The sequence below is a fragment of the Strix aluco genome, chromosome 29 (genome assembly GCF_031877795.1).
Source record: "Strix aluco isolate bStrAlu1 chromosome 29, bStrAlu1.hap1, whole genome shotgun sequence".
Taxonomy (NCBI): domain Eukaryota; kingdom Metazoa; phylum Chordata; class Aves; order Strigiformes; family Strigidae; genus Strix; species Strix aluco.
The window spans coordinates 6,101,843-6,116,196 of NC_133959.1; the positions used below are offsets into that span (position 1 = coordinate 6,101,843).

Consider the following 14,354-nt stretch of genomic DNA (forward strand, 5'->3'; position numbering starts at 1 on the left):
GTCCACCCAAGGGGTGGTCACCTCAGGTCCCAGTGACCCCAGTACTCCCCTCCACTGCTCCCAGTGACCCCAGTACTGCCCATAATGTCCCAGTCACCCCAATAATTCAAGAGAAGGTCCCAGTCATCCCAGTTACCCACACACTTGTCCCACTGACCCCAGTATGCACCCAAGCAGGGGGTCCCCATGATGCCAGTAGTCACCCCAGAGTCCCAGTGACCCCAGTACTCCCCCTCCACTGCTCCCAGTGACCCCAGTACTGCCCATACTGGCCCTAGTGACCCTGGTACCTACTCAAGAGGAGGTCCCAGTTGCACCAGTACCCCTATACTGCTCCCAGTGACCCCAGTATTCACCCAAGGGGTAGGGTCCCATGATGCCAGTAGTCACCCCAGAGTCCCAGTGACCTTAGTACTCCCCCTCCCACTGCTCCCAGTGACCCCAGTAGTGCCCATAATGGTCCTAGTCACCCCATTACCTACACAAGGGGAGGTCCCAGCCATCCCAGTGCCCCCATACTGCTCCCAGTGACTCTAGTACCCACCCAAGCAGGGGATCCCCATGATCCCAGTACTCACCCCAGAGTCCCAGTGACCCCAGTAACCCCACACTGCTCCCAGTAATCCCAGTATGCACCTACGTAGGGACCCCCATGACGCCAGCAGTCACCCCATCATCCCAGTGACCCCAATACCCCTCCAAAGGGGGGGTCCCCCTGACCCCAGCAGTCACCCCATCATCCCAGTGACACCAGTACCCCTCCAAAGGGGGGGTCCCCCAGACCCCAGCAGCCACCCCAGCATCCCAGTGACCCCAGTACCCTCCCAAAGGGGGGGTCCCCCTGACTCCAGCAGTCACACCATCATCCCAGTGACCCCAGTACCCTCCCAAAGGTGGGTCCCCCTGACTCCAGCAGTCACCCCATCATCCCAGTGACCCCAGTACCCTCCCAAAGGGGGGGTCCCCCTGACTCCAGCAGTCACCCCATCATCCCAGTGACACCAGTACCCCTCCAAAGGGGGGGTCCCCCAGACCCCAGCAGCCACCCCATCATCCCAGTGACCCCAGTACCCTCCCCAAAGGGGGTCCCCCTGACTCCAGCAGTCACACCATCATCCCAGTGACCCCAGTACCCTCCCAAAGGTGGGTCCCCCTGACTCCAGCAGTCACACCATCATCCCAGTGACCCCAGTACCCTCCCAAAGGTGGGTCCCCCTGACTCCAGCAGTCACCCCATCATCCCAGTGACCCCAGTACCCTCCCCAAAGGGGGTCCCCCTGACCCCAGCAGTCACCCCATCATCCCAGTGACCCCAGTCCCCCCCCGCACTGGTTCCAGCGCCCACCACCAGCAGCTCCGGCGCCCCCCGCGCCCCGAGCATCCTCCCCCGGCGCGGGAGGCGGCGGCCCCGCAGGGGAAGGGGAGGGTTGGGGCGGGCAGGGCCGGGCCCGGCGGGGGGGAGCAGCGGGCTGGCGGGGCCGGCAGCCCCGCCCCGGCCCGGGCAGTGCCGGCAGCCCCGGGCAGCCCCGGGCAGTCCCGGCATGGCGGAGCGCTCGGCGGCGCCGGCGGAGCTGCCGCTGCGGGCGCGGTTGAGTTTCGCGGCCGGGCACTTCCTGAACGACCTGTGCGCTTCGCTCTGGTTCACGTACCTGCTGCTCTACCTGCACAGCGTGCTGGGCTACGGGCACCGCCTGGCCGGTGGCCTGCTGCTGGCTGGCCAGGTGGCCGACGGGCTCTGCACCCCGCTGCTGGGCTACGAGGCCGATCGCTCCGCCGGCTGCGGCCGCTACGGCCGGAGGAAGTCCTGGCACCTCGCCGGTGGGTGCTGGGGGGTGCTGGGGAGGGGGGATTTGCTGGGGTGCTCTGGGCTTTGGGGCGGGGAGGGGGGAGGCAGCGCTGGGGGAGCCTTTCTGGGGTGCGCTAGGTGGGGAGGAATGGCCCCGGGGGAGGCTTTGTGGGGTGCAGGAGCAGTGCCAGGGCACCTTTCTGGGGTGCCCTGAGTGGAGGGAGGTGCCTTTCTGGGGTGCCGTGAGTGGAGAGGTATGGCCTCAGGAGAGGCTTTGTGGGGTGCAGGAGCAGTCCCGGGGTGCCTTTCTGGGGTGCCCTGGGAGGGGACAGGACCAAGGGTGCCTTTCTGGGGTACTCTGAGCGGAGGGAGGTGCCTTTCTGGGGTGCTCTGAGTGGAGAGGTATGGCCCCGGGGAGGCTTTCTGGGGCGCAGGAGCAGTGCCAGGGTGCCTTTCTGGGGTGCCCTGGGACGGGGACAGGGCCAAGGGTGCCTTTCTGGGGTGCTCTGAGTGGAGGGAGGTGCCTTTCTGGGGTGCCGTGAGTGGAGAGGTATGGCCCCAGGAGAGGCTTTGTGGGGTGCAGGAGCAGTCCCGGGGTGCCTTTCTGGGGTGCCCTGAGTGGAGAGGAATGGCCCCAGGGGAGGCTTTGTGGGGTGCAGGAGCAGTGCCAGGGCACCTTTCTGGGGTGCCCTGAGTGGAGGGAGGTGCCTTTCTGGGGTGCCGTGAGTGGAGAGCAATGGCCCCGGGAGAGGCTTTCTGGGGTGCAGGAACAGTCCTGGGGTACCTTTCTGGGGTGCTCTGGGAGGGGACAGGACCAAGGGTGCCTTTCTGGGATGCCCTGGGTGGCGTCACCTGGGGTGTCTTTCTGGGATGCCCCAAGTGGAGAGGGATGGCCCCAGGGAGGCTTTCTGGGGTGACCTGGGTGAGGGAACTGAGGGTGCCTATCCAGGGTGCCCTGGGTGGAGATGGTAGCCCTAGGGGAGCCTTTCTGGGGTGCAGGATCAGCCCCTGGGTACATTTCTGGGGTGCCCTGGGGGGGGAGGGGGATGAGACTGAGGGTGCCTTTCTGGGGTGCTCTGAGTGAGGGGGGTCAGCCTCGGGGGTGCCTTTCTGGGGTGGGGGTTCAGCTCTGGGAATGCCCTGGATGTGGGGGGGAACCGGAGTGCTCTGTGTGGAGGGAAATCTCCCTGAAGATGGGTGGCCCTGGGGGAGGCTTTTTGGGGTGGGGGTCAGCCCCAAGGAAGCCTTCCTGGAGCCCCCTGCCTTGGAGGGGGGAGCAGCCTCTGTGGCAGCAAGGTGGGGACTGGGTGTGTCCCCCCCCAGATGGAGAGGGGCAGCCCCAGGGGTGAGCAGAGTTGGGTGCCCTTTACGGAGGGTGAACCCACCCTGGGCAATACCAGGACTGAGGCGGCAGTGCCCTGGGTGGGGGGAGATGGGCCCGGGGTGCCCCGTGTGGAGGGGGGCAGAAAGGCACTGGGGTGCCCCATATGGAGCGGCAGAATCCCCCATGGCAGCGAGGTGGGGACTTGGGTGCCCCATGTGTAGGGGACAGTGGGGTGCTCCAGAACCCCCCAGGCGTGGGTGGCTGAACCCATCCTGCCTGGGCACTGTCCCCACCCCGGTGGCCTGTGCCGCAGCGGCGGGTGCTGCCTGGGCTCCCCGCTGTCCCTCGGGCTGTACCTGCATGGCGGGGGGGCTGCGGGGTGTCCCTGCGTCCCCCTGCCTGGGGGTGACATCGAGTCAGGGTGAGAGCTGTGTGCTTAGCTGTTGATGCTACAGTAAAAATGAGACCGAGAGTAAAATCTGGGCTTTCCCAGGGGCCTGGGGGTTTACCAGGGACTTGCCTGTGGCCAGGCAGCTCCCGGTTGTCCCTGTGGGTGACCCTGGGGTGCAGGGCTGTGTCTGGGCACCCCGTGTGCTGCGTTTGCAGGCAGCGCTTCCCGGGGAGGGCAGCCGGCGCCTGGTGAGTGAGGGCCCCGTGGGGCTGCGGAGGAAGCACCAGCTCGGTGTGAATTATTAACAGGCGTTTTTCTTGCATCGTGCCCTGGGGTCAAAAATTGCAATGAAATCCAAGGGCTGGTGGGGACTCCTGCGTTGGGGTCCCTCTCTGAGGGGACAGCGTGACCTGGAGGAAGGTCCTTGGTGCTGCCCCAGCCCTGCTGAGCTGGCGATGGGGAACGGGGCAGTTAGCGTGAAGAAATGTCCAGCGACAGCCAGAGATAAAGACCCTCGATGCTTCCTCCTGGTAACGGCACGGTAACGCCCGAGTGTCAGCTCGCCCGGAGTGGACCAGCGTGGAGAGAGGACGGTTGTAGTGTGGGTGCTCTTATCTTGATCCCAAATTTATCTTGGCCAACCACTTCATGCAACCGAATGATAGCCTGATACGGTGGCTGATCTCCCCGACTTTTGCTTGGCGAGTCAGGGAGGGTGTTGGCAAGGCCCAGCTTCTCCCCCTGCCTCGGTGTCAGCTAGCTCTGCGCCCTAGATTTAGGGAAGTGGCTGGAGCTCTGCTTGCCCCGCTCCCCAGGCGCGGCCGCCCCAGCTGGGTGCTGCCTGGCGTGCACCGAAGGGGAAGTCCTGAATCACGGCTTGCACAGGGGCTGCGCTGCCTGCGGCGGGGGGGCAGAGCACCCTGCCCAGCCCTGCCTGCTCCGGCAGCACGGCTGGAGCCTGCGTTTCTCTGGCCGGAGCGTGGGTTGTTCCTAGAAGGTGGGGGCCACCCCACCACCTCCCTTGGGTGACCACAGCGTGGCTGAGAGGGGCCAGCAAGCCCGATGGAACCGGCTGTGCCGGTGCCACACTCGGTCACGCTGTGGTGAGATGCTTCGCGTGGGAGCGAGGTGGCTCATCTGGTGGCAACCCATGCTCAGATCAGAGGAAACCGCAGCCTCGGGCCCGGGGGGAGGTACCACGAGTTGCTTTTGGTGGCATCTCCCCGCCACGGCGCTGGGCTCCCAGTGCCGGCGGTCCTGTGTGGCTCACCCCGCATGCTCCTCGCCGGCTTTGTTGGGGGGCAGCTTCCTGCCACAATGGGCTGGAAAGGATGAGCGGCTCTTTTGCTGCCTGTCTGAGCCAGTCTGGCAGTGCTGTCCCAAATTCCCTGCCCGGGGCGCCTGTGCTGCACAGCTTGGCATTCCCGTGATCCTGGATCCTGCCCCGCAGGGCTGGCAGATGGGAGCCTGGACCTCTGCTGCCTGCTCAGGAGTGCCACAGGGATGGGCAGGGTGGTCTTGGGGGGGTCCCACAGCCCCGCTTGGGAGAGTGGGGGGTCCCCAGGGCCCCTCTGGCTCACAGTGAAGCTGTGTTCGCTTGGGCAGGCCCAGGGATACGCGGGTGTCAGGATGCAGCTCCCAGCCCCGTGCCAGAGGAGCACGGCTCTGTGGCGGTGGCCCCGGTGGCGTGTCAGGGGCTATGAGGAGGAGGGAGTGACAGGGGTCTCCTGCATGTGTGACAGTGGCGATGGCTCTGGGTGGGCAGCTCCTGCCCCAGCGCTCCCCGGGGGGTGCAGGCAAGTCCCTTGCAGCCCTTACGGGTCTGCAGAGCCTGATCCTGCGGGGCCCTGGGACTGGGGAGGGGGCAGAGCCTCCCCGATTCTCCAGACGGGGCTCAGTTAAAACCAACAGCCTTGTAACAGGGAACAAAGGAGGTCTGGTCTGGTTTGAACCTTCTTGGACCCTTCCGAGAAGCCCAGTGGCTTGTCTGGGGCAGAGACACTGGGGTGTGCCCGACTCCCCGTCCTTCAGCGAGCTCTGGGAGCACCAGAGCCGGCTGCAGGCTGGTGCAGGGCAGCACCCTGCTGGGGTCCCTGCTCAGGATGGATCTCAGCTGGGCTGGGATTGTTGCTGCCTGCCCTCGGCACAGGGAGAACTGCTTTGCCCCGACCCTGTGGCAGCTGGGGTGGCTGTGCCACGTGGAGGTGAGGAGGAGGAGGAATTGCTGTTCATGGGCGAGAGGAGGAGGATCTTGCAAAGTCCCCTGGAGAGGGGACCCTGGGGACCCGGCAAAGTGGCCGCAGGTTCCCCTCAGCTGTAGGAACAAGTTCCTGTGGCTCTTCAGCAGCGTCCAGTGAAGCTGGGGACGCGCAGGACAGGGCACGTGGGCACGTGGTCGTCTCCGCATCGGTGCCTGGGCGTCGGGAGCCGTGGTGCAGCTCAGCAGATTTTATCCATAACCTCGTGAACGGGGAGGGAGAAGCCAGCCTGTCCCTGCCTGCTCCACGCAGGCGTCCCCACGCCGTCACGCTGCAGCAGAGGGAGGAGCCCAGCCCTGCTGCCCTGACTCAGCTGGGACCTTCCCACTGCTCCGAGCCTGGCGTGGGGGGCAGATCTGCTCCTGTCCCCCACATCATGCTGGGGGTGTCCCTGGCCTTCGCTCTGCAGGTGACTTCTGCAGGCATGGAGGGAGCGTGGCTCCCTCTGCTCACCCCGTGGGACAAGGGACAAGGGGACAGATGGGCTGACCTTGTGCCCGGGGGACAGCCCGGAGCCCTCCTGGCTCTCGGGGTGCCTTATCACCCCCGGGCAGGTGGTGGGGCGGTGCGTGTCCTTGGGGCTGGTTATCTGCACGCTGGGGATGGGGAGAGGGAACCTTGGTGGCTGTGTGTTGTGACGGCGTGAGGGTCTGTCCTCGGGGGTTTTGAGGGGGACAGAGCGGGTGCGAGATGGTGCTATGCTTTGTAGGGGGGAACCTGACTAGGGGAAGGTCTGCTGACAAGCGTCTGTCTGTCTGTCTCTCTGCTGGGTGCAAGAGCGAAGGACATCACCCTGCACGGGATGGGGTGAGGGGCGGTCTGGGGCTCCATGTGTCTCATCTGGCTGGGGGAAGGGGCCCACCTGCCTCCTCAGCCCTGTGGGGCAGGACCTGTCCTAGCAGAGGGCTGACTCTGTCTGTCTGTCTGTGCCTGAGCCAGCTGGGGCCGTTGGGGTGCCGGGGAATCAGGGCTTGCAGCCTCTCACTGCTCTGCTCTCTTCCCAGGCACCACCTGCGTCCTCGTGTCCTTCCCCTTCATCTTCAACCCCTGCCTGGGTTGCAAGGACAACACGCCGCAGTGGGCAGCCTTCATCTACTACCTCCCCTTCATCATCATCTTCCAATTCGGCTGGGCAGCCACACAGATCTCCCACCTGTCTCTCATCCCCGAGCTGGTGACCAGTGACCACGAGAAGGTGGAGCTCACAGCTTTCAGGTGAGCACGGCCAGACCTGGGCGTCCCCTGAACCTGGGGGAGCAACGCTGCCTGCGCCGGGTCCCATCGCCTGTGTGACGGGAGGTCCCCTCTGGGTGCCACGGGCCTGCTGTGGCACACTTGAGCCCTCGGTACGGCAGGACCAGGACTGGGCTGTGTGGGTGTCCTGCAGGATGTCTCCAAGTGACACTGGTCTTCTGGGTGGGTGGCCCAAACCTTTGGTGCCAGGAGGGAATGTCTTGATGCTGAGGATGTTGGTGACACAGCCCAGGGGACACTTCCCTGAGCTGGGGGTGATTCTCCTTCAGGACTGGAGGGTCTGGAGAGCTGCCAGTCAGAGAGGGACCTGGGGGGTTGATTGCCAGCTGGCTTAACAGGAGCCAGCAGTGTGCCCAGGTGGCCAAGAAGGCCAATGGCATCCTGGCTTGTATCAGCCATAGCGTGGCCAGCAGGGACAGGGAAGGGATCTGACCCCTGTGCTCGGCACTGGTGAGGCCGCCCCTCGATGAGTGGGTTCAGTTTTGGGCCCCTCACCCCAAAAAGGCCATTGAATGACTCGAGCGTGTCCAGAGAAGGGCAACGGAGCTGGTGCAGGGTCTGGAGCACAGGTCTGATGGGGAGCAGCTGAGGGAACTGGGGGGGTTTAGTCTGGAGAAGAGGAGGCTGAGGGGAGACCTCATGGCCCTCTGCAACTCCCTGAAAGGAGGGTGCAGAGAGGGGGGATGAGTCTCTTGAGCCAAGGAACCAGCGGCAGGCCAAGAGGGAATGGCCTCAAGCTGCGCCAGGGCAGGGTCAGACTGGCTCTTAGGAAGGATTTCTTTGCAGAAGGGGCTGTTGGGCGTTGGAATGGGCTGCCCAGGGCAGGGGGGGAGTCCCCATCCCTGGAGGGGTTGAAGAGTCGGGTTGACCCAGGGCTGAGGGATCTGGTGGAGTTGGGAACGGTCAGGGTGAAGTTCATGGTTGGACTGGAGGAGCTTCAAGGGCTTTTCTAACCTCAGTGATTCTGTGATTCTGTGGTGATGCTCACAGGGGAGGAACAACCCCCCCTGGATGCCCCTGGGCTGGGCACGGCCCTGCGTGGGCTCTCCCCTAGGTAAGGACAGCACAGGGCCAGGCTGGGCAGTGTGTGCAGCTCGGTGTGCGGAGCCCAGCTCGGTGCTGCTTATCTGGCAGAATCAGGCTGCGGGAAGGAGTGTTTATCAGATGGAGCACGGCTTGGTTATCTGCCCCGGTGGGAGGAAGTTCCCCTTCCGGCAGGCGAGCAGGGCCTGCAGCACAGCCAGGCAGGGAGGATGTGGGGCAGTGTTGGGGTAACCCTGGGGCCAAGCTGTCTGGCTCTGGGGGCACCGGGTCAGGCAGCTCCTTGGGGCAGAGGTGTGCTGTGACTGGAGGGTGGACAGGCTGACCCGCAGGGATCTTGGTTTCCTCCCAGTCATGCGCTGAGGCTTGGATTGGGCGTGCTGAGAGGTGCACCGGGAAGGCTGATGCCTGGCCAGATGCTGTTTGCTCTTGGAGGTGTCACCTCGGGAGCGACACTGGGGTGCAAAGCTGGCTGTAGCATGCCTGGCTTGGTGGGCAGCCTTGGGTCGAGGTGTCCTGCGGTGGCTGGAGCTGTGCTCGTCCCTCTGCCCCACCCTGAGGTGCTCTCTCCCCTCAGGTATGCCTTTACTGTCATGGCCAATATCACTGTGTATGGCCTGGCCTGGCTCCTGCTGAACTTCCAGGTGGACCAGCCTGACCACACAGAGCACCTGGGCATCCAGGATGTCCCTATATTTCGGGTAAGTCCGTCCCTGGGGTTCTCTCTTCCCTGGGTGGGACACGGGTCAACTGGGGAGGTACCAGAGGGAGTGAAATAGCAGTGCCCTGAAACCTCACCTACCGCACTGGGCAGGGGCCGTACCGAGCTCTGCCTGGGTTTTTGGGAACCCCTCTTTACCCACCAGGCTGGGGGGTGGATGATGGGCAGGCAAAGGGCACCCCCTGCTATTCTCACACCTTCTACCTCACCCAGAACCTGTCCCTCATTGTGGTGGGGCTGGGGGCCGTGTTCTCCTTCATCTTCCACCTGGGCACCAAAGAGAAGCCGTACCCGCCGGGCTCGTTGCCCCAGCTGGAGGAGGGCACGCCTCTGCTGCAGAAGGAGCCTACGAGCCACCCACACCCGCTGCTGATCTGGAAGGACTGGCTGCTGGAGCCTGCCTTCTACCAGGTACAGCCGTGGGCAGCACTGGTGGGGCCGCTCCCGGGCTGCCGCCCTGTCTGGGTGCTGCGGGCAGCGGGACGTGCCCATGGTGCGGGTGAGGATGGAGAGATGGGCTGTACTGGGCACCTGTCTACCACGTCGGAGGGGCTGTCCCCTTCTCAGTGGGCATCTGTGCTATGACAGGGTGGGTCATGGAAGGTACCTTCCAAGCCTTCCCTACCTCCGGTTTGCACGGGCTGAGCAGTGCTGCCCTGTCTCTGTCCCCTCACAGGTCGCGGTGCTGTACATGTCCACCCGGCTCATCGTCAACCTGTCCCAGACCTACATCACCATGTACCTGACCAACTCGCTGCTGCTACCCAAGGTGGGCGCAGGGCAGGTCCCTGCCTGCGTGTCAGGGTCACGTGGCCAGGGGTCCTGTGCTGATGGTCCAGAGCTCATCTTCTCCCTGACCTCATCTCTTGCAGAAATACATCGCTACCATCCCCCTGGTGATGTACATCAGTGGCTTCCTCTCCTCCTTCCTCATGAAGCCCATAAATAAGTGGATAGGTCGAAATGTGAGTCCTGGGGGCCTAGTGGGGTTTGAGTTAGACCCAAGGAGAGGCTCAGGGGCCAGATCCTGACCGCACAGGCGAGCAGAGCACCCAGCACACTGGCTGGAGAGCAGGGACCCCTCATGCATCCTCTGCAGCAGCGTGGGTCCCACGGGAACAGTGCAGGTGGTGGACAGGGTGATGGGAATGGGGCATTCCTGCACATCTCTGAGGCTGGGGAAAGCGATGCTGGTCCAGAGTCAGCCTGTCCTGTGCAGCCCTGACCGAGCTGGGAGAGTCTCATGGTGCAGAGAGGGGTGGTTTGGCTGAGCCACCCTGGGCAGGCATGGCGGTCTCCAGTGCATCCCCCTCCGCACTGCAGCAAGCACCATTTCCCCCAGTAAGCCCCCAGCTCTCCGGCCAGCTGGGTGTCCCCGTGCCCTACTCAGGCACCCTGCCTACAGCTCTGCGGGGGGCTTGGCTCTTAGGCTGTGGCCAGTGCTGTAAAACAGCCTGGACCACTGCAAGGCACTTGCTGTTTGGGGGGGTCCTCGTTTAAAACCAGCAGGGAGAGAGCCAGGGGCTGTCCCCTGCAGGTCCTGGGCAGCAGCTGACCCCATCCCCTCCCCACTCGGCTCTGCCTTGCTGGGTGTCAGCCAAGCCGGGGTCTGAGCTCTCTCTTCTCCCTCTGCCTGTCCCCACGCTGGCCTGGAGCAGCTGACCTACTTCGTGGGCATCCTGGTGATCTTGGCCTTTGCCTCCTGGGTGATCCTGGCCAGGCAGATGGGAGGAGAGATCTACGGGGCGGCTGCACTGCTTGGGGCTGGCTCCGCCACCATCCTGGTCACCTCCCTCTCCATGACAGCAGACCTCATCGGCACCAACACGGTACGTCTGCTCCTCCCGGCCGCGATGGGCCGGGGCATCCCAGCGGGGCTCGGAGCCTGTGGGCTGCGATGGTCACTGGTGTGGGATCGGGGGGGATGGAGACCCCTGCGAGGGGGCTCTGCTGGAGGGCTGTGGGCAACCCTGTTCCCTGTGCCCAGGCCCTGCTGTAATATGGGCTCTGCCCATGAGAGGGCACAAGGCTCTCGCTGCCGGCACCAGCCGGGCTGCATGGCGGAGCGCCCGGTGAGGTTTCCTCTTCCCTCCCAGCACAGCGGCGCGTTTGTCTACGGCGCCATGAGCTTCACGGACAAGATGGCCAACGGCCTGGCTGTGATGGCGATCCAGAACCTGCACCCATGCCCGTAAGCGTCCCTGAGGAGTGGGAACCCTCCCTGTGGCAGCTTCAGCCACACTGCCTGGGGGCCAGACAGCAAATATCTCTGGTTCTGGGCAAGAGACACGGGTGGAAAACAGCTCTGATTTGCCTTAAATCCTTCCTCAACTTCTCTTCTTGCCCTAGACGAGGGCTGCATCTCTGGGAAGCACAAAAGGGCTGGGGACCTCAGTGCTCAGGGTGCTGCCCTCTCTCCTTGCCCAAGACATTTCACTCGTGTCCCAGTGGGAACCAGTCCTGACACCAAGGACGTGGGACTGCTGTCAGCAGCCCCAGGGCACTTGGGCAGCACTGGGCTAGCTGCCGCTCCTGGCCACCAAGCCATGTCCCTGCCCTTTCCCCGCAGGACTGAGCTCTGCTGCCCTGCCTGCATCAGCTTCTACCACTGGGTGATGGTGTTGGTCACCGGAGGCATTGCCATCGCCGCCATCGCCTCTCTGTGCTGCATCATGGTCTGGCCCATCCGTATCCGCTACCGTGAGTGGGGCTGGGGGCACTGGGGGGGGCAGGCATGTGGCTGAGGGCGCTGGGAGCCCTGTGTCCTGTGCCAGCCTGGGCTAAATCAAAAGTGTCTTTCCAGATGGCCCCAGAGAAGGCGGCGGGAGCTCTGTCCCAGCCGGAGGTGGCATGGCAGGGCTGGCTGCGGGGACGCCCGCAGCCCTTTCCGCGGGGGGACCCTCATGGTAGGCACACGGGGCAGGGCCACCATCCCGCTTCTGCTGCTCCTGGCCCCAGAGCCGGGGGCTGTGCCTGCTTGCTGTGCCCTCCCGGAGAGCAGGACCCACCCTGCCCAGCCCTGCGATGGCCGTGCTGACCCTGGCACCCCTTGGGTCACACAGACCTAGGGGACTAGGTCACCAAGGGGTGGGGGGGGGCTGCTCCGCATGCTGGTAGCCAAATGTGGGGGCAGAGGTTGGGCTTGGGTGCCCTTTGCCAGGCTGCAGACCCAGGCACCAGTGCTCAGTGCCAGCTCAGCAGCTGCCTCTCCGCCCTGCTGGGTGCCTCTGTCTTGCTCTGAGGTGGGGGGAGAGGGTGGACCCCCCCGTTCTGCCTTGGGGACGTGCTAGGTAGGGCTTCTTGGGCCAGTGGCAGGAGAGTCCAGAAGGTCCAGGCCAGTGTACGGTGGGTCACCTCAGCACTGCACTAGCTCCTGACCTGTCCCATCTCTCCCATCCCCGCAGATGCCGTCTGCCTGCAGGGGCTGAGCGGAGCGGGGGCCTCCTACGGTGAGACAGAGAGTGTGGAGGGAAGGAGCCCGAGCGGCACCGTCAACTGAGCGGCGCCCGTGTCCGCAGCCACAGCGACGTCCACGCTGCTGCTCCCCGCCCGGAGGGACCCGCGGCAGGGGCTGGCACTGGGGGTGCGGGGCTCGGGGCAGGGGTCGGCTCCCTGCCCTGTCTCCCTGTCACCTTGCACTGGACTCGTGTCCCACGCACACTCCCCCCTCCCCGTGCCCTGCCCGGGGAGTCATGAAGGATGTCACCCTGCGCTTGCACAACTGTAACACTAGAAGCCCTGGGCCGGGCTGTGAAGGTTGGTCCCAGCACGGGGGACGGGTGCCCGGCCCTTGGTTTTAACCTGCTTTTGTAAGGTCAGTATGTACAAACAGCACTTTTTAAAGGAGGAGAAAAAGGAGAAAAAAAAAAAAAAAACAACAACAAAGCACCTCTAACCGTGGATAAACGCCCCTGGTGTCTTCCCTGGGCCCCTCCCAGCTCGGGCAGGACCCTCAGGGCTGGGGTGGGGGATGCCCATGGCTGGGGGGTCAGGAGCAGGGTAGGTGGTTTGGGGCGTGCACAAGGGCTCTTGGGGTTTTAAGCCCACGGTGCTCCCCCTTTCTCCTTTACTCCTCCACGGCGAGGGAGGCCCCGGCCCCGGGGGACGCGGCGATGGGGTCCTGGAGAGGGAGGGAGGGAGGGAGAGAGGCCCACAAGATGGCCGCCCTCAACAACGATGGCGGCTGCGCCCGCAAGCAAAATGGCTGCCGCGCAGCCGCGCTGGAGCCCCATGATTGGTTCCTGTGCGGCTGTCCCGCCTCCCGGGGCAGAGCAGCCAATGGGCGCCCTCTCCGCCGGGCGGGGCGGGGCCGGTGGCAGCCGAGGGGGCCGCACCCCTTCCCCGCCCGCTCCCGCCCCGCAGGCCCGGCCCGGCCCGGCCCGCCCGGTGCCGCCGGGCCCTGTCCGAGCGCTGCCGGCACCGGAGGCTGCGGCCGGGCGCTCCCCGCTCCCGCTGCAGTGGGACCGGGGGCCGGGGCGAAGGCCGGGCTGCCGCAGCGCTGCCGCGGGCTCCCCCGCACCCCTGCTGCGTCCCGGGGGCTCCCGGTGCCCCCCGGCCCTGCGGCCGCTGGCGAGAGCGCGGCGGGGCCGGGCTGCGGGGGGGCATCCGTCTGCCGCAAGCGCTTCGCTGGGGGGAGATGAGGCGCCGGGTCCCTCGGGAGCGGGCGGGGACGGCCGCGTGGCCGTGAGTCACCCGGCGTCACCCCGGGACACGGGGCCGGGACACCGCGGCCGGGCACGTGCTGCCGCCGGCGCCTGCCCGGGCCTGGGGCGGAGGGACGAGGCCACCCCAACCCCGCGGGCCGGGGCGGGGGGACGAGGGTGGCTGCGGGGCCCTGTCACAGCCCCGCAGTGCTCCGCTCGCCCGGGGGGGCCCGGGCCGGGGGCAGCGCTGGCACCCAGCGGCGGCTCCAGCAGCGCCTCGGCCCCGCCGCTGGGGGGTCCCAGTACCGCCCCACGGCCCCCTGAGCCCCCGCTGGGGGGAGACCGGCTGTGTGGGCACACGTGTGCCCGTGGGGGTGTCCCCGTGTGTGCCCATGTCTGTGCCCACTTCTGTGTCCATATCTGTGCCCACGTGGGGTCCACATCCGTGTCCATGTGTGTGTCTGTGCCCACATCTGTGTCCGTGTCTGTACCCGCATGTGTGCCCATGTTTGTGTCCATGTATGTGTCCATGTCTGTGCCAACATGTATGCCCACGTCTGTGCCCACGTCTGTGTCACGCAGGTGTGGGGCAGGGCCAGGGCTGCCACGGAGCCCCGGGGTGAGTGGTTGGGGGGGGGTGGGGGTCCACGTGGGAACAGGCAGTGGGTGAGTGGGTGTGAACCGGGGGGTTGTGTGGAGAAGTGCAGCTGGTGACACCCCGTGTGTGCCCGGAGTGCGGGGGGGGATGGAACTGGGGTACAGGGGGGAAGGACCTGGGGCCTGGTGAGGGATGGAGCTGGATCCCGGGGGGGATGGAGGTGGGTACAAGGGGGAAAGGAGCTGGATCCTTGGGGGGATGCAGCTGGGTCCTGGGGGGGGGACAGAGCTGGGGTACAGGGGCTGAAGGAGCTGGATCCCTGGGGAGGGGACAGAGCT

General features: G+C 65.6%; 1 protein-coding gene across 2 annotated transcripts; it reads left to right on the plus strand.

The window, feature by feature from the left end:
* Nucleotides 1–1,512: 1,512 nt before the first annotated feature.
* Nucleotides 1,513–12,681, plus strand: MFSD12 (major facilitator superfamily domain containing 12). 2 transcript variants are annotated; one of them, XM_074808749.1, is made up of 11 exons: nt 1,513–1,818; nt 6,764–6,974; nt 8,632–8,755; nt 8,989–9,186; nt 9,452–9,544; nt 9,648–9,740; nt 10,434–10,604; nt 10,872–10,966; nt 11,345–11,475; nt 11,579–11,681; nt 12,180–12,681. In XM_074808749.1, coding segments are annotated over exons 1-11 (1,497 nt in total). In that variant the 5' UTR covers nt 1,513–1,541; the 3' UTR covers nt 12,181–12,681. The 2 variants fall into 2 exon arrangements, with proteins under 2 accessions (XP_074664850.1, XP_074664851.1); XM_074808750.1 differs by lacking the exon at nt 11,579–11,681.
* Nucleotides 12,682–14,354: the final 1,673 nt, after the last annotated feature.

Bases quoted from the DNA above. Each gene is read 5' to 3' on its own strand.
- MFSD12 (XM_074808749.1), top strand. From the start codon at position 1,542: ATGGCGGAGCGCTCGGCGGCGCCGGCGGAGCTGCCGCTGCGGGCGCGG. The intron at 1,819-6,763 runs GTGGGTGCTGGG...CTCTCTTCCCAG, and splicing joins GAAGTCCTGGCACCTCGCCG to GCACCACCTGCGTCCTCGTG. The intron at 10,967-11,344 runs GTAAGCGTCCCT...CTTTCCCCGCAG, and splicing joins CAGAACCTGCACCCATGCCC to GACTGAGCTCTGCTGCCCTG.